This window comes from Tursiops truncatus, chromosome 11 (genome assembly GCF_011762595.2).
Source record: "Tursiops truncatus isolate mTurTru1 chromosome 11, mTurTru1.mat.Y, whole genome shotgun sequence".
NCBI classification, from domain to species: Eukaryota; Metazoa; Chordata; class Mammalia; order Artiodactyla; family Delphinidae; genus Tursiops; species Tursiops truncatus.
In genome coordinates, this window is record NC_047044.1 from 48,168,691 (window position 1) to 48,195,801 (window position 27,111).

Genomic DNA, 27,111 nt, shown 5'->3' on the forward strand with positions numbered 1-27,111 from the left:
CAAAATCAGACAGGCCCTTAGGCCATTGAAAGGATTTGGCTTTTACTCTGAGTGTGACAGGAAGTCCTTAAGGGAGAAGTCATGCTTCTAGTGGCTGCAAGTTCAGGTTCAAGTGCATTGCTTAGTCTGAGTAGAGTCTAACAGACACTTATGCTGACTGCCCCAGAACCACAGGGCTGAAGAGATGGACCAATGATTAATACATTTTGACAGAAAAGATACATCTATTTCTAGGACTCTTGCTATTGTGATTTCTAAACTCTGTCTCGATTCTTGCAGTTATTACTGCCAAACTTCTTTTTGATGCACTTAGAAAATGAGGTAAAAGGCTATTTTTAAGTCACGTACTTTGATAAAATTTTGGAAGATGCTTGGATTGATGTAGCCATTGTGTATCCTTTTCTTCTGTGGGGCTAAGAGTGAGGGGGACAGCAGCAGAGGTCTATTTCTGTCATCCATTGTGGTGGTTACTATGGGAAATCTGCTTCTGACTTCTTATTTTTTATTTTGAAATCACGGTTAGGGTACCATATTCTTTGCAGTTTTTAGGGATGACATGCCTTTCGTTGCCGGAGAATAAATGGCCAGTATGTACGCTACCATCATGTCAAAACTGAAAATGCTAAGATAACCCAAAATCTACAAAGCTATGAAGAAGATCGGTACTGCATAATAGCTATTGGAATGGATAATACTTTTTTTGTATTTGTGTGTTGGTTTATTCTCACACTGCCCATCAGAAGATCTTGGACTCATACATACATAATGTTTATTTATTAACCCAGAGTCAAAATGGTACAGTGGAAATACCACTGGATTTGCTGTTCGAAGACATGGGTCAAACCCAGGTGTGCTACTTCCTGTCTTTGTGCCTTCAGACAGCCATTTAACCTCTTTCAGTCTCAGCTCTCTTACCTGTGAACTGAGAAAAACAAGACCTTCTTTACCTTTTATAGAAATGTTGGGAAGACCAAGTAAAGGAAAATCTTATGAAGTATTACATAAACTTAGATATTCCTGTAGTGAATATGCAAGGGCTATAAAATATCACAAAAATTTCATTTTACTATTCCTTAGGTTTTTTTCTTTTTGCTCCTTTTTCCTTAAGTCTCTGTTTTCTGTGATCTCCACCACAGCCTCAGACACTCCTTGTATCCTGCTCTCCAGTGTGGAGGGAGGCTGCACAGGGAGTGGGAAACACATGGGCCTGGAGTCTTAAAAACATGGATGGAATCCTCTGCCTTTTTGAGCTGAGTGTCACTGGGCATGTGATTCAACTTCCCCGGACCTCAGATTCTTCGTCTGTAAAATGGAACAATACCAGATGCTAACTACATTCTCAAGTATAATGGGAAGCATTTAGTTATACCTCGAACTTTAGGATATAAAAACATTCTCCTCCCAACAAGATCCAGTAAGCCCGGGAGATGACAAGCACTCAGTTTAAGTACTTGGTGACTGAGTCAATTAATGATGAAGGGTGAAAACACAGAGTACCAGCCACCCAGCACAGGGCCGGGAACATAGGCTGAGACTGTCAGTGAATTTCCACGCATGTTTCCTCTTCATGCTGCTCGTGCATCCTACCTCAATAGCTCCCTCTTTTCCCGTGCAGACCATTGACAGCACTCTTCTTTCCCTCTCTAACCTGTTCTCATCCATCCCTCTGAGGATGTAAACATGAGATAAACAGGTTTCCTGGGTGGAAGTGTTCAATAGAATGGGACCTACCATTTCTCAGGGGTCAAAAACCAAGCTATCATTGTACTGAACATATTTATCTATCTATGACTATTTCTCGTCTATATCTTCTGGATCTATCCTGGGAAAAACATTGGATTTCAGTGGGTTTTGGGGGTTTTTTTTGGATGAGTGGTTTAAATAGATCCATCTGCTTCTTATTTACATCTGTGTTGATTTTAGGATTTATGATCCTGAGGAATTATACCAATCACTGAGGTCATTAAACATCGTATTTCAACAAATTTAAGATACAATATATTGGAAGTTGCAGCATTATTTCATTTACCACTAAGAAAGGAAAAAAAATGTTGCTGAATAAACTATGATGCAACGCTTTCTTAACATTGCGCGCTTGGCTGTTGCTTTGCAAGAAAACATGTATTTTTGGTCATTCCTCCAAAGACAAATATTTGCTTCTCTAAAAGCAGATTTGCAGTCCACTGCTGTTCTGTGCCTTTCTGTGAACACGTTAACTTTAGTTTCAATGCCAAATCATAGGGTCTCTTTCCAAAGGCATTTGAACAGCATGTTACCTCAACACCCACAGTAACAACCATGCACGCAGGTCAGCGGAAGTGATGACGTCATTAGGGACCGCCCAGAACGGACTCCTGACTCGGTGATATAATTGTAAGACTCCGTGGATTATAAAACAGATTGGGTCCCCTCCCTGGCCCCCGAGGGGCTGGTGGGCTGCCCTGAGGAGGCGGGGAGGGGAGGGCTGGGCCGGCCGGCTGGCTGACGGCGATGCCGAACTTCTGCGAGGACCCCAATTGCACGTGGAAGCGCACGCAGTCGGACCTGGCTTTTTTCAGGTTCCTGCGGGCTCCAGCCAGATGCCAGAAGTGGGTGGAGAATTGTAGGAGAGCAGACTTAGAAGATAAAACCCCCGATCAACTAAATAAACATTATCGATTGTGTGCCAAACACTTTGAGACTTCTGTGATCTGTAGAACTAGCCCTTATAGGACAGTTCTTCGAGGTAATGCAATACCAACAATATTTGATCTTACCAGCCATTTGAATAATCCACACAGTAGACACAGAAAACGAATAAAAGAATTGCGTGAAGATGAAATCAGGACATTGAAACAGAAAAAATTGATGAAACTTCTGAACAGGAACGAAAACGTGAGGAAATAAACAACAGCAATGCTGCGAACCCCAGTGCAGAGGGGGGTGAAGAGCAGGAGGAAGACATTTTACCTTTAACCCTTGAAGAGAAGGAAAACAAAGAATACTTAAAATCTTTATCTGAAATTTTGATTCTTATGGGAAAACAGAACACACCTCTGGATGAACATGAAGCTGATGAAATTCCAGAAGGTCTCTTTACTCCTGATAACTTTCAAGCACTGCTGGAGTGCCAGATCATTTCTGGCGAAGAGGTTCTGAGAAAGTGCTTTGGGACAACGGCAGTGAACACATTGTTCTGTTTGAAAACACAGCAGAAACGGATGCTAGAGGTCTGTGAGAGCTGCGGTAACAGATTTTGATTTCATTGTTACCATTGTTGTTCTTAAAAATGTTCTATCTTTTACAAGAGCCTTTGGGGAAAATCTTCAGGGGCAAACTTCTGATGTCTTCTTTGCAGCCAGTAGTTTGACTGCAGTGCTGCATTCACTAAATGAAGTGATGGAAAATACCGGTTTATCATGAATTTTGGTTTGAGGAACTCACAGATTTGGCAACCAAACTTTATATTCTGGTAAAACTCCCAGGGAAATTTCGCAGAGCTCAGCACAGTAACCTGGAATCTCAGCTAACCTCTGAGAGTTACTATAAAGAGACTCTAAGTGTTCCAACAGTGGAGCACATTATTCAGGAACTGAAAGATATATTCTCGGAACAGCACCTTAAAGCTCTTAAATGCTTATCTCTGGTACTCTCTGTCAGGGGACAGCTCAAATTCAATACATCAGAGGAGCATAGTGCTGACATGTACAGAAGTGATTTACCTAATCCTGACACGCTCTCTGCTGAGCTGCATTGTTGCAGAATCAAGTGCAAACACAGAGGGAAAGATACAGAACTTCCATCCACTAATTATGAAGCCCTTCATCTGCCAGACAACAAGATTTTTCCTAAAGTTAATGCATCGCTGAAGGTCCTATGTATTCTTCCTGTGATGAAGGTTGAGAGTGAACGCTATGAAAATGGGTGAAAGGGTCTCAAAGCATACCTGAGGAACACTTTGACAGACCAAAGGTCAAGGAACTTGGCTTCGCTTAACACAAATTTTGATATAAAACACAATTTGGATTTAATGGTGGATACATATATTAAACTCTATACAAGTAAGTCAGAGCTTCCTACAGATAATTCGGAAACGACTGAAAATACCTAAAAGACTTTTAAAATAGGCTTTCTCTTATATTTGATATTTGAAAAAATCTGTAAGAAATTTGACACTATCTTACAGAAAAGTTATAAGATGTACGCAGGCCACTTAATCACTGAATATCTTGACCTGTAGGCCTCCCATCGAGTACATTAGTCATTGATAATCTGCCTGTTTAAATGGCCCGTTTGAAGTCCCATGCTTTGGAGACCTAACTCTTCTTCCAGAAGATAGCGTTGAAAGTACCACGTTACACTCTGTGTGATCTCTGCTAATGGGACTTTGGACTTGTATTAGTTAAGTCATTTTACACATAACATTTATCACTGTGGATCCAGTTGTCAGGTACTGAATTATCAGTTCTTTGAAGAAATAAATTTTGAGGAGGTATGGGAACAAGGGATACATTTTACAAAACATTACAATGAAGCTCATGACTGACCTTTGAATAGTAGGAGTTTTAAGTATGCTGTTAAAAATCTGTAAGGGACAGTTAAGAAAATTATCAGACTGTAGGAGAAACATGTGAGCTCGCCAAACAAGGATTTCAGTGTAGATTTTGTCTTTATCAAATGGAGTTAAAGGAACAAGTTATAGTTAAAGTTTGAAAGGAAGAGCCTGCCATTGTTGTTCCACATCTGGTTGTTGCTGTTTACATTCCTTTATTGAGCCTCATCTTCATAAGGTTTTTGGCAGGTATATGTTGAACACTTCTGTTTCATGGTCAAGACAGGATCAGAGGCCATGGATACTGACAACCGGTTTGTCTGTTTTCTTCTGTCTTTTTCCATGACTGTATCTACTGCGTCATCTTGATTTACAAGCAAAACCTAGAAACTACAAAAATAAATGTTTTGTGGTTTATCTAGGAATAATACAGAAAATATTGCCATTATTTTTGGTGAAGAAAATCAATTTGGCATAGCTTATTTCAACCTAAATAAAATGTGAATTTTGTTTTTTTAAAAAAAGAAACAGACTGGGATTTCAGAGATACTAACGTGTGGAAGGAATGCATCTTAGAGTCAACAAAATGGTTTAGCAAATTAAAAATCCCCAATTGTTTTTTCCTCCAACAGAGGGGCATCTGCAAAGTTGTATCATCGAGGACTCAAAGTGAGCTGTGATTCTCTGCGTGAGCTGGTGTGCTTATTTTGCTTATTGGACGTGCTTGACCATCAGAGAGGGCTGCTAGCATTCTTCTGGGTGGGAGGGGACTTAAATTTCAAGGGCAATGGCTGTCATGCTGGCATTTGGGAACTGGGGCAGTCAGTTGTGCTTTGGGGCAGATAAAGCATTTGAATGTTCTCCTGTATATTACGTAGGAGTCGCAGCCCTAAAATGCCCACTTAATTGGTTCTAGTCTGCCTTCTGGATGTGTGTGGGATAAATGGAGCTCCTCAAGCCCACACACTGTGACATGTCACATCGTTGTCCGTCCTTCCCTTTTCTTGCTTTCTTCAACCATTTCCCAAAGCTTCTCAAGGATTGTAATGAACTTGAATATTATACAGGTGTTACACATGCATTTTGCTATGGTCTGAATGTTTGTGTTTTTCTCTCTTGCCCCCAGTTCATATGTTGAAACCTAGACCCCAAGGTGATGGTGTTTTGGAGAGGTGATTAGGTCATGAAGGCAGAGCCCTTATGAATGGGATTCGTGCCTTTACAGAAGAGGCCCCACCATGTCAGGATGCTGTGAGAGGCTGGTGGTCTGCAACCCAGAAGAGAACCCTTCCTAGAATGTGACCATGCTGACATGTTGATCTTGGACTTCCCAGCCTGAAGAACTGTGAGAAATCAATTTCTGTTATTTGAAAGCTACCCAGTCTGGTATTTTGTTATAGTACCTAAACAGACTAAGACACATTTATTGTTTAAAAAATAAGAATGAAATAGCTACCACTTGCAGAGTGCTACTATGGCTGCCGTCGTGCTAAGTGTTCTATTTATATTGCTGTATTTTTTGCTCATGACAACCCTCTGCAGTAGATATAATTATTGTCCTGTTTAATGATGACAAAAACTGAGGCTTAGAGAGGATTAGTAACTTTCCCAAGGCCATACAACTAATGAGAAGTGGATTTGAGTTTCAAAACCAAATCTCCTTGTAATTAACAGCAATTTTTATACAGTTCTGTATAAGAAACTTGTGAAAGTGGTGTAATAAAAATCGATCCAAATGAGCAGGAACTTCTCTTTTAAATTGGTGCCCGAAGGACATTATGTACTTATTCCAATAGTTCTGTTATTCAGGACACTTTTGGAACCCCCTTTTGGAATTGTCTTCAGGGCCTGCGCTTTGAGTATCCTATTCAAAAGGATAATCCCTATTCATCCTGTGAGGTGAGATTTGACTGTTTAAAGGACCCTAATGAGGCCGGTCTGCTGACTAAGGCGTAGGATGACTGTGATCAACGGGGCGACATACTTTTCAGTCATTGAAGAAAAGACCATGGTTTTCTTGAGTTGGGTGTAAACTAAAGCAGAAACATCCTTGGGATATGTATGGTCTTCCTTGGATTATGAGGATTTGAGGGATATAAGACATTTATGGAAATGCAACTATCAGAGGTGAAAAAACAGTCAGCACCCACACTGACTTTCTTTATCAATATTAGCAATTTGAGTTGCACTTACATTTTGTTGGTACATATCAGGGGCCCCCAAATTTTAGTTGCTCAAGGCAGTATATGGCTCCTGGAAGTATTCTGTGTGGTGCTTTTATTGTACCCACACAGTGTGTTAATAGGCTGTATAATTGGGCAGATTTTAGGTTTGGTGGCCATATAAGCAGTTTAGTCTCGATTGTCCTATGTCTACCCACTCAGGGTGCTTATGTTAATCCCACGCCCACTGAAGGCATTTGGACTTTTGATTCCTGATGTTCACATTCTTTTGTCTAAAAGAACTCTGAACAGTAAGTATTACTCTGCTCAAAACAAAACAAAACAAAAAACCTTAGGATATTTCATGTCCCAGTTCCAACACCCTTTAAGCTAATCCCAGCTAAAAATAATTCTTCCTTTTCCCGAATTTCTATAAAACTTCAGCGATCCTCACTTTGCAGTCTTGATCAGCTGTCTTCTGTCGTAGCTCTTTAGGAGGGGTTCCTGTCTTATTTCAGAGGGAGTGTCCTTTATCAGCGGAGGTGCTCCTGTGGAAATGATGCTTGGGCTTGTCAAAGAGATCCGCTTATTATCTGAAACAGCCAAAAATACTTCCATGTGTTTGGACCTTTTACTTTATACTTTCTCTTTGCTCCTTTGCCAGCCCTGGTTGCCTTGATTTAGAAATCAGTCTTGGGTTCTGATGCTTTATTGACGCTGCCTAGTTTTGATGAATCACTTACTCACAACCAGAGTCCTCGTGTTAACTTGCCTGGGATGATGTTGGCTTCATTCATTCAGCGCTTTGGTGACTTAGCTCTGCTTCTCAGTATATGATCCTGAGCTGTGTCCACGTCTTATCCTGGGGATGCTACACGAAAGGAACCATATTTATCACCATGGGAAGAATTGGGACAGAGTTGAGGATGGGAGTCCTGCTTTCGTACGTAGTCCCCTGGTACCAAGCACTGTTCTTTGTAGACAGATCCTTGATAAAAATTTGTTAATGGAATAAATGAAGAAACAAAGCAGTTATAGTAGCATCTCATGATGTGGGAAGGGAAGTACAATTCATCTAGTGCTGAATATGCTTCTTCTTTACATGAGGCATCGTGGTAGGCATTGAGGATTCAAAGATGAAAAGGTAAGGAGTTGGCACTCTCCTGGAAGTCTAGAGTTAAAGAAAAAGTGTGGGTGGTCAGCTAGGACAGAGATGATAGAGAACCTATTAAATTGTAGGTCTTAATCCCGGGTCCAGGTTCAAAAAAGTCTTGAATATGTTGGGGGGGTTGCAATTTCCGAGCTGGAAAAATTCTTGAGGACTTGGGTCTTGATGCCAGGCTGCAGAACGATGGCTTCTGAGGGAAGAGGGGGGCAGGTGAAGGATCTGGCAAAGGCTAAATGTGAAACCCCTTTGAGGTCATGAGCAGGTTTCCCAGGGCTGCTCGTTCTACCTTTTGGTCAAATTTTCCTGGGCTACTTGTTAGAAAAGGAGATTTTTTTCATATTAAAAAAAAAAAAATCACATGGCATCCTGGAGAACAAGTTCTCTTACTAGCATGACATGACTTTTAAAATACTGAAATCTGTTGTGAAGTGCAGCGGAGGTTCTGAATTCTTTTGGGAAACAGGGCCCCAACCTTACTGGTAAATTTGTGCTTTTACTTAAGATCACAGATGATGTGGTCAGCGTTTTTTGATTATGAAGCAAGCTCTAAGAAAATAGAACAACTGAAGTGATCTTCCTCTCTCTAAACTGTAAGTTATCTTTCACAGCATCTCATTGGAGAGGCAACCTTGAGGGCTAAAGTAACTAGGTTATCCTCTCATCTAACCAACACGAGTAACTGTCTGGCTTCCGTGAGTGACATGAGCCCAGAGTGGGGTGGAGGGAAATGTGGATGTATTGCATTTTGAGGTCTGGGTTGCTGTTTGTCACTCTGTCTCTTGCCATTGCCAAGCACAAGCAATCTTCCTTCGCCGCAAGTTGCTACCCAAGGGGAACACTGTCCCAAGCTGTTGATACGCTCTATGTCAAGGCAGCAAGGCTCAAAGCAACAATTCCAGTAAGTATTAGGCTCTGCTTAGAATGATGACCAAAGGGACGTTTGAAATTCTGGATAAATCTTATTTCTCTTTGTTTTATTGTAGGAAGATCGCGTAAAAAAAGTACAGTTATTAAAAAAGAAAACAAAAAAGCTATTTATGGTAAGCCAGAGGGTCTTTTTCTTTCTCACGTTTCTACTTGTTGGATGCTTTTATTTCCTTGCATTTTATTTTTTCCAGATGGTCATGAAGTAATAATCGGGGGATGCTTCAGTGTCATTTTACGAAAGTTACTCATAGTTTACCTTATGCAATTTATTCTATCTTATTTATAGAAAAACTGCAGACTCCAAGAACAACTACTGTCCTTTTTCATGGAAGATGTTTTTGGTAAACTCCAATTACAAGTTTGCAAGGAAATACACTTTGTGGAAGACTTTCACAGCCTTAGGCAGAAATTGAGCCACTGTGCAAGTATGCATAGCAAATAAGGTGAATTTGATCCCAGACATCTATCCAGAAAACAGCATGTAGGAAGTTGTCTTTACTCAAAGAGTGGGTAAAGGGGTTTTCTAATTGTTGGCTTGTAGTCCAAATGGAGAGTCCATCACCAGGGAAACAGTATCAAATAACTCTGTATAACTTGTAATGCCACTATGTATTATTTCTTAAGGAATGGCACAGAAAACATGTTGAAGAGAGCTAAAGTGACAGGAGGTGCTTCTCAAATGAATATCTGTTTTTTCAAATCATTCTCTCTTTATGTGACTCCTAACTCATTCATTCATTCATTTAACAAATATTTCTTAAGCACCAACTATGTGCCAAATGCTATTCTAGGATATTTTCTTTCTCTCTCTCTTTTTTCTCTCTTTCTCTCTTTCTTTCTTTCTTTCCTTCCTTCCTTCCTTCCTTCCTTCCTTCCTTCTTTCTTTCTTTCTTTCTTTCTTTCTTTCTTTCTTTCTTTCTTTCTTTCTTTCTTTCTTTCTTTCTTTCTTTCTTTTTCTTTCTTTCTTTCTTTCTTTCTTTCTCCTCCCTTCCTTCCTCCCTCTGTCTTTCTTTTCTTCTCTCTTCCTGTCACCTCCTCTCTTTCCCATATTGATAAGAGCTTTTAGATTGATTTTTTAATCTTATTTTCATATAAGTTTTTAGAGTTGTACCCTGTATAAGGCAAAGTCTCAATCAAAACAAAATGAAAAAAAGAAATGTGTCTTCTTTGGTACCTAAATTATTTGATGCCGCAGTGTGGTTGCTGTCACCCTAAGCAATGGGGAATTAATTAAGAAGGTAAAAGTGAACACACTTTTCTGTAAAAGCATCCACAATATTAAAGATTGGTACAGAAAAACAAAACAAAGCAAAACAACCAGGCCAGGGTCTGTGCAGTATTAGTTGGCTTGCTTGTGGGAAGTGTTGAATCTTTTCTGTGACATTGTTTGGGCTCCAAGTATGCTTTCTCAAGCCTCCTGTGGTTGTACTTAAAGGTGGTACAAACTGGGCTGTGGGCTGCTGATGACTATCACAGTCCTGGGGTTGCCAGAAGGAAACGAGCTTTCTACCCTTGGGCATCAGGGCTACGGGAACTTGAACTCTGGGCAGTTGCGAGTGGAGTTTTAGTGTTTAAGAGTTAGGGCATCATTTTCTTGTGGTCCATGAAAGTACTCAGTAACCCAAATTCCAGTCTATAGTGCAGAGGTATTTCTGTGAGGGTGAGCTGCTCAGTTAGGTAAAAAAATTCAACAAATTTATGTTCTCTTTGCTTAGTCTGTGTTTAAGTTACGTCCTTGTTTGGGACTTGGGTCACACAGTTTTCCATGAACTCTCCTATTCCATTAAAATAACAACAAGCATAAAAATTACAAACTGGTACCTCTTGGCAGAACACGGAGAGAATGCTCTGGGCCAGTTCCCTTGCCTGAAATAATGGAAAGGTCACCACTTATCTTTGGTGTATTCTATACTTAACTTATAAGGTCATCTTATTAAGACAGTGAATAGTATAGTCTCTCTTTTTTTTAATAGATCTCTATCGGAGTATAATTGCTTCACAGTACTGTGTTAGTTTCTATTGCACAACAAAGCGAATCAGCCATATGCATACACATGTCCCCATATCCCCTCCCTCTTGAGCCTCCCTCCCATCCTCCCTATCCCACCCCTCTAGGTCATAGCAAAGCACCGAGCTGATCTCCCTGTGCTATGCGGCTGCTTCCCACCAGCCAGCTATTTTACATTTGGCATTTGGTAGTGTATATATGTTGATGCTACTCTCACTTCGCCTTCCCACCCCATGTCCTCAAGTCCATTCTCTATGTCTACCTCTTTATTCCTGCCCTGCAACTAGGTTCATCAGTACCATTTTTTTTCTTTTTAGATTCCATATATATGCGTTAGCATACGGTATTTGTTTTTCTCTTTCTGACTTACTTCACTCTGTATGACAGACTCTAGGTCCATCCACCTCACTACAAATAACTCAATTTTGTTTCTTTTTATGGCTGAGTAATATTCCATTGTATATATGTGCCACATCTTCTTTATCCATTCATCTGTCAGTGGACATTTAGATTGGTTCCATGTCCAGGCTATTGTAAATAATTCTGCAATGAACATTGTGGTACATGACTCTTTTTTTGTTGTTTTTTGTTTGTTTTTTGTTGTTTTTTTTTTGCTACGCGGGCCTCTCACTGTTGTGGCCTCTCCCGTTGCAGAGCACAGGCTCCGGACGCACAGGCTCAGTGGCCATGGCTCTGGGCCCAGCCGCTCCATGGCATGTGGGATCTTCCCGGACTGGGGCACGAACCCATGTCCCCTGCATCGGCAGGCGGACTCTCAACCACTGCGCCACCAGGAAAGCCCCCCATGACTCTTTTTGAATTATGGTTTTCTCAGGGTATATGTCCGGTAGTGAGATTGCTGGGTCATTTTGTAGTTCTATTTTCAGTTTTTTAAGGAACCTCCATACTGTTCTCCGTAGTGGCTGTATCAATTTACATTCCCACCAACAGTGCAGGAGGGTTCCCTTTTCACCACACCCTTTCCAGCACTTATTGTTTCTAAATTTTTTGATAATGGCCATTCTGACCGGCGTGAGGTGATACCTCATTGCAGTTTTGATTTGCATTTCTCTAATAATTAGTGATGCTGAGCATCTTTTCATGTGCCTCTTGGCCATCTGTATGTCTTCCTTGGTGAAATGTCTGTTTAGGTCTTCCACCCATTTTTAAACTGGATTGTTTGTTTTTTTGATTTTGAGCTCCATGAGCTGTTTGTATATTTTGGAGATTAATCCTTTGTCTGTTGTTTCATTGGCAAATCTTTTCTCCTATTCTGAGGACTGTCTTTTTGTCTTGTTTAGGGTTTCCTTTGCTGTGCAAAAGCTTTTAAGTTTAATTCAGTCCCATTTGTTTATTTTTGTTTTTATTTCTGTTACTCTAGGAGGTGGGTCAAAAAAGATCTTACTGTGGTTTATGTCAAAGAGTGTTCCTCTTATGTTTTCCTATGTTCAGAGTTTTATAGTGTCTGGTCTTACATTTAAGTTTTAAATCCATTTGGAGTTTATTTTTGTGTATGGTGTTAGGTAGTGTTCTAATTTCATTCTTTTACATGTAGCTCTCCAGTTTTCCCAGCACCACTTTTTGAAGAGGCTGTCTTTTCTCCATTGTATACTCTTGCCTCCTTTATCAAAGATAAGGTGACCATATATGCGTAGGTTTGTCCCTGGGCATTCTATCCTGTACCATTGATCTGTATTTCTGTTTTTGTGCCAGTACCATACTGTCTTGATTACTGCAGCTTTATGGTATAGTTTGAAGTCGGGGAGCCTGATTCCTCCAACTCCGTTTTTCTTTCTCAAGATTGCTTTGGCTATTTGGGGTCTTTTGTGTTTCCATACAAATTGTAAAATTTTTTGTTCTAATTCTGTGAAGAATGCCATTGGTAGTTTGATAGAGATTGCATTGAATCTGTAGATTGCTTTGGGTAGTATAGTCATTTTCACAATATTGATTCTTCCAATCCAAGAACATGGTATATTTCTCCATGTGTTTATGTCATCTTTGATTTCTTTCAGCAGTGTTTTATAGTTTTCTGAGTACAAGTCTTTCACCTCCTTAGCCAGGTTTACTCCTAGGTATTTTATTCTTTTTGATGCAGTGGTAAATGGGAGTGTTTCCTTAATTTCTCTTTCTGATTTTTCATTGTTAGTGTGTAGGAATGCCAGAGATTTCTGTGCATTAATTTTGTATCCTGCAACCTTACCAAATTCATTGACTAGTTCTAGTAGTTTTCTGGTGGCATCTTTAGGATTCTCTATGTATAGTATCATGTCATCAGCAAACAGTGACAGTTTTACTTCTTCTTTTCCAATTTGTATTCCTTTTATTTCTTTTTCTTCTCTGATTGCCATGGCTATCTGCACTTTTGGTTGGAATGTTCTATAAATATCAATTAGATCTATCTGGTCTGTTGTGTCATTTAAAGTTTGTGTTCCTTATTTATCTTCTGTTTGAATGATCTTTCCATTGGTGTAAGTGGGGTGTTAAAGTCCCCTATTATTAATGTGTTACTGTTGATTTCTCCTTTCATGGTTGTTAACATTTGCCTTATGTATTGAGGTGCTCCTGTGTTGGGTGCATAAGCATTTATAATTGTCATATCTTCTTCTTGGGTTGCTCCTTTGATCATTATGTAGTGTCCCTCTTTATCTCTTGTAATAGTCTTTATTTTAAAATCTATTTTATCTGATATGAGTATTGCTACTCCACAGTAGCATTTCTACTGTGGCCTGAGGTTCTCTCTTAGTCCAGTGGTTCGGACTTGGAGCTCCCACCACAGGAGCTTGGGCCCGACCCTGGCTCATGAACCAAGATCTCACAAGCTGCGTGGGGTGTGAAAAAAAAGAAAAAGAACAATAACAAAGTAAAAAATAAAATTAGACTAGAAAACTAATGTTATATGTTAGAAAGAGTATAAAAATAAAAATATAGATGAATCAACAACTGGAAGGTACATCAGTACCACAATAGTAAAAAAGAGTAGGCGGGAAAAGAAAAAAGGGGGGGGGGGAAGGCCTTGGCTGTGGAGGGCGGGGCCTAAGCAAGGGTGAGGTTTGGGTGGTGGGCGGGGCCAATGCTCAGGACCCACAGGGCTGGAAAAGGACCTGGGGGATGTGCAGGGTGGGGCTTAGGCTCAAGGAACAGAAGGGGCCCAGGCGTGCCCCCCAGCCCTGGTCTCAGAGGGCAGGGGACCTCACCTGGGAGCCCAGCAGGCTTCCTGGGCTCGAGTGGGCAGGGCAAACACCTTCCTCTCCTCTCCTGCTCCTCTGGTTTGGGAGGGCCCCTCCCACCTGCCTCTCCTGATCTCCTCGGCCTCCCTCCTATGCCCCCAGGACTAGTGCAGCTGGAGGGGGCTTTGTAGGGCAGGGGACTGTCCTGGGAGCTCAGCAGACTCCCCCGCCCGCTCCTCCCGGATGGCTCTTCCCGCCTGCCTCTCCGGATCTCCCTGGCCTCCCTCCTATGCCCTCAAGGACCCACGCGGCCTGGAGGGAGCTTTGGAGGGCAGGGAACCGGCCTGGGAGCTCAGCAGGCTCCCGGTACCCGAATCAGTATAGTCTCTTTATTTAAGTTGTACGATTATGTAATTTTATATTTCATTTTACCACCAGCTGATTAGGTCATTATCATCCCCAGTAAGAGTTTTCACCATGAAAAGACTTGAAGAGGCGAATAATCCATTGAAGGACTTGATATTGGGGTAAATAATGAGACCTATGGCAGTCACTGTAGGCCAAAATGGAGTCTTCCTAAGGAACAGTGAGCTGGTTTTGTTTCAGTATCTGGAGACGAGGATTGTCTTCAGAGACCCCATCCCCCCACTTTTTAAAGCACCTTCTGTTTTTCTTTTTGCTAGTGTCCTTCGTTCCTCTGTGCAGGTGCTGTCTTTTGCATTAGCCATACAATTTAATGTAATATTATTCTAAATGAACTTTGGTAATGATGACAAGGCACTAGAAATCCTTGCCTGATACAGTACAATATATCTGGACACCTGGAACCAACAAAAGCCATGTCTGTTTTGACCATTGATTTGGTTCTTCAGTTCAAATAGCTAGAAAACACATAATAGTTATAACCTAAACCAAGCAATGTTCTAGATGAAAAACTTAGAAAACATAGAGCTATCTAGGAACTCTGGTTTTCCTTGATTTGTTTTGGGAGAAGTTATTTCCTGAAGGGACCTTAATCTGTCAAGAGATGCTTTTTTCAATGCCTTGGACCACAGCGCGATGGGAGCAGGCGGTACCTCTCAGGCTGGTCGTGGAGGCTTTCCAAAGCGGCTGGCTCCCCCTTGCGGCCAAATATGAGCACAACCACCCGCAGCGCCACCTAACTGGGCTTTCCTTCCTACGTTCTCCCACTCCAAGACAACCCTTGTTAGCTTCAGTTACTTTGTCTCACAAGCTAAGGCATTTATGTGCTGGAGTAAACCAACCACCTCTGTGAAACTGTAAAAAAAGTCTAGGATTAGCCTGAGCTTTAGAAAGTCTCCACAGACATTGCTTTAGGGAAATAGGTTTAATTTTAATAATAGGCCTTGCATTTAATCTTTCTGCCAATTATAAGTTTATATTTTTGGCCACAGAAGCTTGTATCTGTTTAATATAAATTAACCGAGCATTTGCTCTGTGTGGAATTCTAAATTAGTGGTTGCGGCGGAGTTTAGGAGGGAGACGTTATAAAATGTGAAGTAGGTGACATTAATTTACATGTGATATTTTCTTTTCTTCTTTTTTGACCATTTGCTTTAATTTGGGGAGACAGGGATACAGGCAGCTTTCCTAAGCAGAAGCAGCTGTGCCTTCCACCAGATGTGTAACTGTCATATTGTTTCTCTTTTCTCTCTTCATTCCAGGGACCTCAGGCTATAATTAATTCTTGAATATGGCAATGAATCAAAGCTTTGCAAGTTACAGAAAACTTTTCTCCCCCTTCCCAATGGTTCTACTGGTTGCTTTAAAGCTCTCCTCTCTCATACTGTTTCTCTAACCATCTGAAACTTGGGTGGACTTTCTAGGAATGGATTCCGAGACTAAATCCATGTCTTGGTCTATAGAATTTGGAGTTGAAAAATAAAAATAAAACCAGAAATAGCATCTATAACCCAATCTGGGTCATCTCATTTTTTACTGGATGCAGACACCCCCCTAGATGTGCTGATTCTGAGTCAAGGATGACTGCACCGCAAAAGGCAAACAGGTCGCTCTCATTTCCATTTTTTTTTTCAACCTCTTCCCTTTGTTCCCTCCATCCTGGAGATGGTAACTGCTTCCTGCATTTACTGCCTCTATGATGTCTCTCTTTACCCTTTTAGTTGCCTAGTTAACAACTTTATATCTAATTAACTGTTCTTTAAAAAAATGAATATAGTCATTGAATATATTTATATTCATGAAGCATGTTTCCATAAACAATATGTCAGGAAAAAATAACTTATGAAATAATTTGAAAGATGTGTCCATGAAGAGTTTTTGAAAAAGAACATTTTAATAAGAAAACACTAATGAGGAAAATATTTTAAAACGATTAATGATGAAGAAAATATTCATGAGAATATTGCTCATCTTCCCTCTCTCTGCTGCTCTGGTTGGACTGTTCTGAGATGTGATATTTTCTTAGTCAAAAAGGGACACTAGGGTTTCCCTGGTGGTGCAGTGGTTGAAAGTCCGCCTGCCGATTCAGGGGACACGGGTTCGTGCCCCGGTCTGGGAAGATCCCACATGCCGTGGAGTGGCTGGGCCCGTGAGCCATAGCCGCTGAGCCTGCGCGTCTGGAGCCTGTGCCCTGCAACGGGAGAGGCCACAACAGTGAGAGGCCCGCGTACCGCAAAAAAAAAAAAAAGGGGGACACTAAATATAGTCAATATAGAAACAGCCAATACATAGAAAATAATTAACACTTTTTGTATTTCCCCTGTTGCCCTTGCTATTTGGGGTATTGTGGGAAAAATGAGTAACACAGACTTTACCCTCTAGGAGTTCTGCACTGTGTGTGTGTGTGTGTGTGTGTGTGTGTGTGTGTGTTGGTAGGAGGGTTCTAGGCAGAAGGAAGGGGATGGCAAGGTAACTTCACAAACAATTATAAGAGGAAGAAAGGAGAAGCACCATAATATTAGTGCTAACAAAGCCCTGGGGTTTCAGAGCAGAAATACTAGAGTCTGGATGGAGCAGGTAAGTTTTCAAGAAGGAGGGACTTTGAGAGGGGCCCCGAGTTCTGCAGGTTCTATTTCTGTAGAACCTCGACACGTTTCAAAACTGGTCCAAGGCTTCTTCCATGATCTGGAAACAGGAGGAAATGGCCCAGGCCCTGTTTCCAAGACCCAGAATTCTAGAATAATGCTTTGGTTATGTGAGGCTTTAGGATAAATAGGATTCTGAGGGGTTGATTAAAAAACCAGTGTTGCATTTATGATGTTGCTTCCAGAGCTCTAGACAGTTAACTTACATACAGAATTTTGGCATATAGTAATTTGTTTAATGTGTTCACTTACTTGGGATTTGAATTTATGCCCGCCATAAGCATTGGTGTTTGCTCTTCTGAAAACCACCCCCCCCAAAAAAACTTGTAAATAGCAAAAAACAGCAAAATTTATGATACAAATTATGATACAAAATCTATGATACAAATTCTCTATAACTTAGAGAATCCAACAATTATTTATTTTGTATCTTAATAATTGGAGAAAATATTAAGGAGTAAGGATTACTACAGCCTCTTTATAAATTGTATAGTATTTTTAAAATACTCTGATTCTATGTGGATGTTTTATTTTTGGTGATACTTTTTTTTTTTTTTTGCGGTACGCGGGCCTCTCACTGCTGTGGCCTCTCCCATTGCGGAGCACAGGCTCTGGACGTGCAGGCTCAGTGGCCATGGCTCACGGGCCCAGCCGCTCCGCGGCATGTGGGATCCTCCCGGACCGGGGCACAAACCCATATCCCCTGCATAGGCAGGTGGACTCTCAACCACTGCGCCACCAGGGAAGCCCATCTGAGCACTTTTAAGGTAGGCTAAGCTAAGCTATGAAGTTTGGAAGGTTAGGAGTATTAAATGCATTTTTGACTTACAATATTTTCAACTAACAATAAGTTTATCGGGACTTAACCCAATCGTAAATTGAGGAAAATCTATGTATGTGTTATACTCTCTAATGTCTGACTTCTTCCACCCAGCATAATTATTTTGAGATTCATTCATGTTATTGAGTGTATCAATTACTTCTCCCTTTTCACTGCCAAGTAGTATTCCATTGTAATGATATACCACAATTTATTTATTCATCTGTTGATGTCTATTTAGTTTTTTTTTTCCCAGTTTTTCACTATCACAAATAAAGCTGCTATTAATATTTATATACAAGTCTTTGTTTGGAGAGATATTTTCATTTCTCTTGGGTGAACACCCAGGAGTGGAATGGCTGGATCATAGGTTAGGTGTAGGTTTAACTATGTAAGAAACAGCTAAACTGCTTTCCAAAGTGGTTGGATCATTTTACATTTCTACCCGTAGTGTGTGGGAGTTAAAATTGCTCAGTATCCTTGCTATCACTTCATATGGTCAGTGTTTAAAAATGTTAGCCAGTCTAGCTGGAGTGTAGTGGTATTACATTGTGTTTTCAATTTGCACTTCCCCAATCATTAATGAGGTTGACCATCTCTTGATTTACCTATTTACCATCTATATATTGTCTTTGGTGAAGCGTCTGTTCAAATATTTTGCCCATTAAAAAAAAATGGATTGTTTCTATGTCTTGGTTATTGTGAATAGTGCTGCTATGAACATAGAGGTGCAGGTAGCTTTTCAAATTAGAGTTTTCTCCGGATATATGCCCAGGAGTGGGATTGCTGGATCGTATGGTAACTCTGTTTTTAGTTTTTTGAGGAACCTCCATACTGTTCTCTGTAGTGGCTGCACCAATTTACATTCCCACCAGCAGTGTAGGAGGGTTCCCTTTTCTCCACATCCTCTCCAGCATTTGTCCTTTAACAGATCTTGTAGTACAGTTCTACTGGTGATGAATACATTCAGTTTTTTATGGCAGAAAAAAGCCTTTATTTCCTCTTTCTGTTTTAAATATATTTTTTCTGAATATAGAATTTGGGGTTGATAGGTTTTTTTCCAATACTTAAATGGTGTTGCTCCATTGTCTCCAGGCTTGTTTCTGACAAGAAATCTTCTCCCATTCTTATCTTTGTTCTTATGTCATATCTTTTTTTTTCTGGCTTTCTTTCTTTTTAAAGATTTTCTCTTTATTACTTGTTTAAAGCAATTTCATGATAATGTGCATTGGTTTGTTTTCTTCATGCTTTTTGTGCTTGGAGTCAATTGAAATTCTTCCGTCTGTGAGTTTATAGTTTTCATCAAATTTGGAAGTTTTGGGCCATTATTTTTTAAGAAAAAATTTTTTTCTGTACCTCCTTCTATCTCTTCTATTCTTGAAATTCTAATTTTCATATACATGAGGCCATTGGCAATTGTCCCACAGCTCTCTGATTCTGTGTTGTTTTCCGTGTTTTTCTGTGTTTCATTGTGGATAGCTTCTATTGCTATATCATCAAGTTTATAAACCTTTTATTCTGTAGTATCTAATCTGCTTTAGTCCCATTCAGTATATTTTTCAACTTAGCCATTGTAGTTTTTATCTCTAGAAGTCTGAATTTGGTCTTTTTAATATTTTCCCTTTTCCTACATAACATGATCAATCTTTCTTTTAGCTTCTAGAATGCACTATATGGCCTCTATTTCTATGTTAGCAGACATTGATAATTATTGTTTTGATCTATTAATTCATAAAACTGAAAAATGATGCTTTTAAGATTCTATTACGCCTACTCTATTTATAAGTGGGGATAATTCTGTAAAGAGAACTTACCCCTTACTATTTGGCTGTCCTGAGGAACTTATCATATAAAACAGGCAGAATAAACATGTAATTCTTTTTCTTTATTTCCCACTTTTGAATATAAGGAATTGATTTTCTAACATTCTTCCAGGGTGATCAATGAGTTGTTATTTTCTCTTAGTTTCATTATTAACTCATGGATTTAAATTATTTTTTATTTTTGAGAAGTCTTCCTGATTCTGTAAGCTACCTGCCTTTGGGATTTCTTTATAAGTCCACTAAGACTGGCGTCTTTTCGAGCCACTCTTAAGATACAAAACTACAGTGATTTTCGTGATAGACTCCAAGGTCTGGAATCCCAGTACCACTGTATTTGAATGTCATCTTATTGTTTCTGAGAACATTCTAAGAATTTTGCAGCACCTAATAAAATATTACATATTTCCACACTCCTAATGCAGGGTGCACAGGTTCGATCCCTGATTGGGGAACTAAGATCCCACATGCCACAGGCAGGGTGCAGCCAAAAAAATAAATATATAAAGTCACACAGATCTGTGCTTAAATGCTGAAAAAAAAAAGAAAAGAATAAAATGGATAACCTGTATAGCACAGGGAACTCTGCTCAATATTCTGTAACAACCTAATTGGGAAAAGAATTTGAAAAAGAATAGATACATGTATAAGTGAATCACTTTGTTGTACACCTGAAACTAACACAACATTGTTAATCAACTATACTCCGATATAAAAGAAAAATTTTAAAAAATATTAGTCTGATTTGGGTAATTCAGGTGTATAATTGTTTAAAGAAAAAAGTTATGGATAACATAAATATATTTATTTTTAATCTTTGTTAACCACGGTATTTGCCCTAATGGTATTTGGAAAGTTGGTATATGTTAGAAGACATTTTAAAGATTCTTATAGAACTCAATACTCTCAGACTTGAAAGGGAACTTAATAGTTGCTTAGTTGAATTCGTAAAATAATTGGCCTAATTGCTAGTGATCAAAGTTGAAACTGAAAAAAATGACATTAGCTTTCAAGATTTCATCATTTACTTTAATTAACATTTTAAGAGCCTGAATAGTAATTGATAATTAAAGAGCTCCATTTCTTTACATTAATTGTATGTAATTAACTTTAAAGTCTGGTAAGTCTTGGCAAATAGAATATTTGTGTCTCCAATTCCCGTAGGATGTTTGATAAGTAATTTGTATCCTCAGTTGCAACTAGCTTATCAAGCTGTGAAGCACTGCCAATTATTTCGCCTTATAATTTCAAATATTTTAAAAATTGCAATTGATTGAACTGATAAACAGAAGTAGGAAGTGAGACAAACTCTGTTTTATTCTTTCATTAAGTGCAAAGTCCTAAACCTGTTTTCAACAATACCAATAATCTCATCTTGTTGTTGTTAGAAGAATTAAGTAAGGTAATATATCAAAGCACCTGACAAGTAGTAGTTCTGTAAAATTGTTACTGTCTTTTCTTATTGCTTTCCATACACAGAACACTAATTTTCTTCCAATTACATTTTCTCAACAATTTTCAACGGAGTGGTTCTCTTAAACAATCAAGTACATTTTTAGTGCCTAATGTTAGAGTTTTATTTACAGTATTACTTTAACTGAAAGATAAAGAGATCATTTATGAATCATTGGTTTTAATCTTGGTAAGTATATTTTCTAATTATAATATTATAGAATCTCTTTTCTGACAAATTCCTTCCTTGGTTAATGATATATAACTTTTCTGTCAAAATTATGGGGCATAGCTCTACCATTTCATGTGAAAAATTGCATGGATTCATTCTTTTTTTAAATTGAGGTATAACTGACATATAAGGTTGGGGTTGGGGTATAATTGACATATGAGGTTGGGGACCATATCATAGATAATTGAACCTGAGGATTTCAGCTGAGACCCAAAGGGTGTGTAAATCATCCCTGCTCTCTCCAGCCTTGGAACATCGTGCCTCCTCTACCTACTTGTCCCTTCTTTCTGCTTCTCCCACTCCATCTTAGTCACCCTTCAAGATGCAGCTCACTTGTTTTCTCCTTCTGGAAGTCTTCTGGCATCCCACAGTTGGGTTGCCTCTGCTCTGTCGCCAGAGCAGTTTGTTTGTTTGTTTTAAATCACAGTATTTATCACTTAGTATTGTAATTTTGCTTCACTGTCAGTAGATTATGAGCCATCCCTTGTGCCCCAAGGCAATTTTCACCATGAAAGTTACTTTTATAAATTAAATAAATCTCTGCTATGTGGGCAGAGACAGTATTTCATGCCTAGCGTATAGTAAGCATGCAATAAAAATGTATTGACTTAATGATGAATGATTAGCCTGTTGCCTTGTGTTTGTTATTCCATGACTATCTCACACTTTTTTTTTTTTTTTTGAACCTGTCTCTGGTTATTCCAGCCCTACTAATAAATTGCCTCTAGTCTAGATCGTGTCTGCTTTGGTTGAGTTTGTCAAATCATTCAGCCATTCTTAGAAAAAAACTGCTGCCCTTTGGTTGTGCCTTCTGCTTTCAGCAAGTGGAACTATATACGCTGAAATATAAGGTAAAGGAAATCATTCTTTCGTAAATTCCTCCTTCCAAGCAAAGCAATCTAGATTACAGCAGTAAAATCAGGCTGTCCTACTGGGTCTGTAGACACATTTACAAAAGTGAGGAAAATGAAAACCTCTTGCATCAGATCTTTACTAGGAGATAGGTGCTAGAAAGCATCCCATAAACCCATGGAACTCTGGTGGCAACATTGGCACTGTTAAGTGATTTTTTTTTTTTGTTTTGATTTTTGTTTGTTTGTTTGTTTGTTTTTTTGCCCGACCTTGTTTTTCTCCTTTTCTACTCTCCTTGCTCTTCTTGGGGTAGCTTGTACCTTAGATGAAGTCAGAAGCCTTTCTTGTACTTCCCACCATGCTATGGGAGACGCTGCAGACCCATGTTCTCTGGGCAGAGGGCCTAGTCAGCAGGAATGCCTTCATGATATTCAGCTTCTGTAACGTCCAGAATTTGGTTGGCTTCTTTGGTATCCCATTTTCCGTGTGAAATCTTTAAACCCCAACACAAGCGTATCTGATGCTGTGCCCTGTGACTTGCTGATTTGGTGCTTTGTGATTGATCTTCGCATCTAAGAACTTTGATCGAGTGTATTGGAATCAGCAGATATTGATTCTCTTTGTGAAGTCATCTTTGTTTTCCCAGTTGCAAGATTTGGGCCAATTCCTTTTTTAGTATTTGACAGTTTATTAAAATAAACCTTTTTCCTCCATACGGATTTTTTTTTTTTTTTACATCTTTGTTGGAGTATAATTGCTTTACAATGGTGTGTTAGTTTCTGCTTTATAACAAAGTGAATCAGCTATACATATACATATGTTCCCATATCTCTTCCCTCTTGTGTCTCCCTCCCTCCCACCCTCCCTATCCCACCCCTCCAGGCGGTCACAAAGCACCGAGCTGATCTCCCTGTGCTATGCGGCTGCTTCCCACTAGCTATCTACCTTACGTTTGGTAGTGTATATATGTCCATGCCAATTACTTTTATATTAGATAATTTCTGACTAGAAGGATTTAGCATCTGATCAAACTCTCCATTTAAAATATAATGGGCAGAATTCTCTAAATTTTTTCCATAGCTACTCTACTTGGTTGGAACTAGACTTGGTATTTCTAGAATTTGCTTTTGCAGTTCCAATCTGAAAAACAAATGAACAAAGGGAAACACACGCGCACACACAAACGCACAGAGGATTTCTTCTTTTGTTTATTATCACATTGTCCATTTTCAGGTTGAAATCTCTCTCTCTCTCTCTCTCTCTCTCTCTGCCAATCAGCTTAGTCTTTTAGAGGCATTTCCAACATTTCCCCTGGACTCTGGAGTCAGAATACTTCAGATCTCAGCTCTGCCACTTACTATGTGAAAATAGGCAGAATTTTAACTTCTATGCTTCGCTTTCCTAATCTATAAAATGAGGATGAAAATAGTACTTACCTCATAGGGTTGTTGTGAGGACTGAATGAGTTAATATCACTAAAGCCTTCAGATCGGTGCCTGATACATAATACTAACAAAATACATGTTGACTGCTATTATTTTTATCTAACAATCTTCTTAGTAGTTCTGTCGTCACATGAAGGGGAATTGGGATAAAAAGGAAAGCTCCTGGAACTGCTGGATTTTTTATCTTCTAATATGGGTCTTGTATTTTGTTGATTTTCCTGTCCACCACTATTCTATTCACTAACTCTGTTTTGCTCGTTGTTATGTCTTGAGTGCCTAACACACGATCGGACACTTAGTAGACACTTCATGAATGCTTGTTTAGTGAAGGAATGAATTCCTTCTGAAAGTATGCTCTGACACTGGCTGCCTGCATTGTTTTTGCCTCACAGGATCTGGTGTGGGAGGAAGTGTCTTCTTAATTCACGACTCTTCATAAAAAGGAACGAAACTGAGTGATTTGTAGTGAGGCGGATGGACCTAGAGTCTGCTGTACAGAGCTAAGAAAGTCAGAAAGAGAAAAACAAATACCGTATGCTAACGCGTATATATGGAATCTAAAAAAAAAAATGGTTCTGAAGAACCTAGGGGAAGGACAGGAATAAAGATGCAGATGTAGAGAATGGACTTGAGGACCCGGGGACAGGGGTAGGGGAAGCTGGGACGAAATGAGAGAGTGGCGTGGACATATATGTACTACCACATGTGAAATGGATGGCTAGTGGGAAGCAGCCACATAGCACAGGGAGATCAGCTCGGTGCTTTGTGACCACCTGGAGGGGTGGGATAGGGAGGGTGGGAGGGAGGCACAAGAGGGAGGGGATCTGGGGATACATGTATACATATAACTAATTCACTTCGTTATACAGCAGAAACTAACACACCATTGTAAAGCAATTATACTCCAATAAAGATGTTAAAAAAAAATCCACGGCTCTTATCACAGGGAGGTCCAGCACTTGTGAGTCCTGCAGACTAAACCTTCACCTGAATATTCTGTGTCTGCAGCTCTTCTGTGCCTCATCATGAAAGCCCCTTTCACAAGAAGAATCTCTTCCTACGCGGGGTCTGACCTGAAGGTAGAGTCTCCGTTTGGGCAGAGTCATGACAACATCACCACCTTTAGGCCCCTGCAACAGCATTCAGGAGATAACTGTCAAATCGTTTCAGTTATTTTCTCTTGATAAGAGAAAGACCTGAATGTTGCCCCTCCCCTGTCCCCTCTTCTCCTCTGTGTTCTGGTCTAAAGGGACCTGTGGGTTGATGTTGGCCGTGTTTTATTTGTTTTAATAGGTGTTGTCATTTAGCTGCTTCCATTTCTCGAGTTTTGATTACGTATTATCTTTATTGATGCACCGACACTATTTCATCACGGGGTCAGGACATCCTGGGACACCTTGGGCCTTGGTTTCCTTTTATGTAAATTGAGAAGAATTGAACCATATAATGTCCTTGGTCAATTCCAGCGCTAAGGTTTTATGAGTAAAAGCTAAGTAGATAAATTAGACACTTTCACCCTTTTATTCCCTTCCCTTTTCTCTATTTAACCTTATGGAAATTTGTGGAGAAAAAAGAATGATGAAGAATTTCCTCCTACTTGACTCCTAAGCAATTCTTGTGCTCAGATGGGGTTTGAAAATTCACCTCCTCAAAGGAGACTGGCAGTTCCCCCCCGCCGAGGTACAAGCCATCTTCTCAAGACATTAGTTTGCTCCTCCTCCTAATTTAGAAACTAATATTAATTTCCTGGTGCTTTCTCCTGGCAATCAACACCTGAATATTGTACTGTGCAATGTATATAACAGCAAGGGTGATTTTTCAAAAAATAATTTTTTTTCTTGTCATTCTCACATCTCCTATGCTTCCCATATCTCTCTTGCTGCAGCCATGCTTTCTTTCTTTCAGTTTCTGGAAAGCACTAGGTTTTTCCTGCCTCAGGACATTTGCACACTTTTCACTCAGGTTACCTGAGTTATTCTCTCCTTTGCATCCTCCCCAAACCCCTATTTTCTTTCTTCACTTCCTCATATAGCTGGCTCCTTCTCCTTTTCCAGACCTTAATTTAAATGTCATTCCTTGAAAGAACCATCTCTGACCACCCCATTGAAAGCAGCTGTAAATTCCTATCATAGATTTTATGCATTACAAACACAACTTTAATTGTAATTTGGAAATTTTAATTTTTCATTTGTTTTCTTATTTATCATCTCTCTCCCCCATGAAACTATAAGCTCAGTGAGGACAGAGACAAGGTACTATATATTTGCCAGTGTATGTCATGCCCAGCACATTATACCTGCTCAAAAAATGTTGATTGAGTGAATGGAAGAATGAGTATTATTAGCCCCTTTTCAACTATATTTTCTGTATTTACTTCTGATTTCTTAGATTTCCTGTGCTTCATCAGCTAGAGAAATGAAATCCATTAACAGGATGAAAAGAAAATTTTATGAGGTAAGTATTCCAAATTCTTGTCTTTGAATGCTTTGTTTCTTAAAATGTGAAATATTTCTGCTTCTAATATTTCCACTTTATCCGCAGATTGGAAAGAAAGGAATCTACAAAGCCGTCAGTGAACTGGCTATTCTTCTTTCCTGGATTAAACAATTTCTGGAAAGCATTAAGTAATGCAAGAAGCCAAGTGGATTGATTTGACTGTTATTTTGAAATATAATGAGAACAACCAGAAATCAATTTAAAGCAGTGTATTTCCTTTTTAAAATTTTGTACATAGTACTAACAGCAAATTAGATGATTCAGAATAGACTAGAGGACTTTAATGTAATAAAATTTTGGAGGTAAGTAAGTTGTCACTAATATGCACATTTTCTGTATTTTCAAAGAATGTTTTCAGCCTGAACATGTTTTGTCATTCCCAAGTGCATTGCATGAGTTTAATCTAAAGGCGTATAACCAGAATTAAATCATGTAATATTTGTGCATAGAAAACGACAGATTTCTGGGATACAATATGATGTTATTGAGACTTACATAGCTGCCGTGTATATGATTACTGTCTACTTAAGGGCTTGGTGATTATTAATTATGCCCAGTGTGAACTTAGCCCCTAATAGATTTTGATTTTAATGAAATAAGCTGTGTTTCTTTCTCCTGGATGTCCTTTTTAGGACAGTATGCTAGAATTTCATTGAGTACAATGGGTAACTACCAGATCAGATCAAACAGGACACACATGTAAACTAACTGCTTGGAATGGTTTACTAGAAACACCTTTGACAGATAACCCAAGCTATACAGACTACAATGAACCAGGTTGAAGTGATGCCGAAGCTGATTATGTTCCTTCCGGGCACCATACAATTAAGAAAGTTGGTAGAGGCCAAATAGAAGTCTGAATGGCCGCTCAGTGTTCACCACAGGAAACTTCCCTTATTATCTAAAACCCTTACCCACACAGCTAGCCCTTCAGCTGAATGAGTCATATTGCCTGACCAT

At 39.4% G+C, this 27,111-nt stretch overlaps 1 protein-coding gene and 1 pseudogene across 1 annotated transcript; both read left to right on the forward strand.

The window, feature by feature from the left end:
• The first annotated feature begins 2,490 nt into the window (after positions 1 to 2,490).
• Positions 2,491 to 4,090, forward strand: LOC109552923 (52 kDa repressor of the inhibitor of the protein kinase pseudogene; annotated as a pseudogene).
• A 4,498-nt stretch (positions 4,091 to 8,588) lies between these two features.
• Positions 8,589 to 26,715, forward strand: IL26 (interleukin 26). Its single transcript, XM_019952163.3, has 5 exons — positions 8,589 to 8,759; positions 8,845 to 8,901; positions 9,075 to 9,209; positions 26,044 to 26,109; positions 26,197 to 26,715. Exons 1-5 carry the CDS (start codon positions 8,589 to 8,591, stop codon positions 26,281 to 26,283), a joined length of 516 nt encoding a protein of 171 aa, XP_019807722.2. The 3' UTR covers positions 26,284 to 26,715.
• The last annotated feature ends 396 nt before the right edge of the window (positions 26,716 to 27,111 follow it).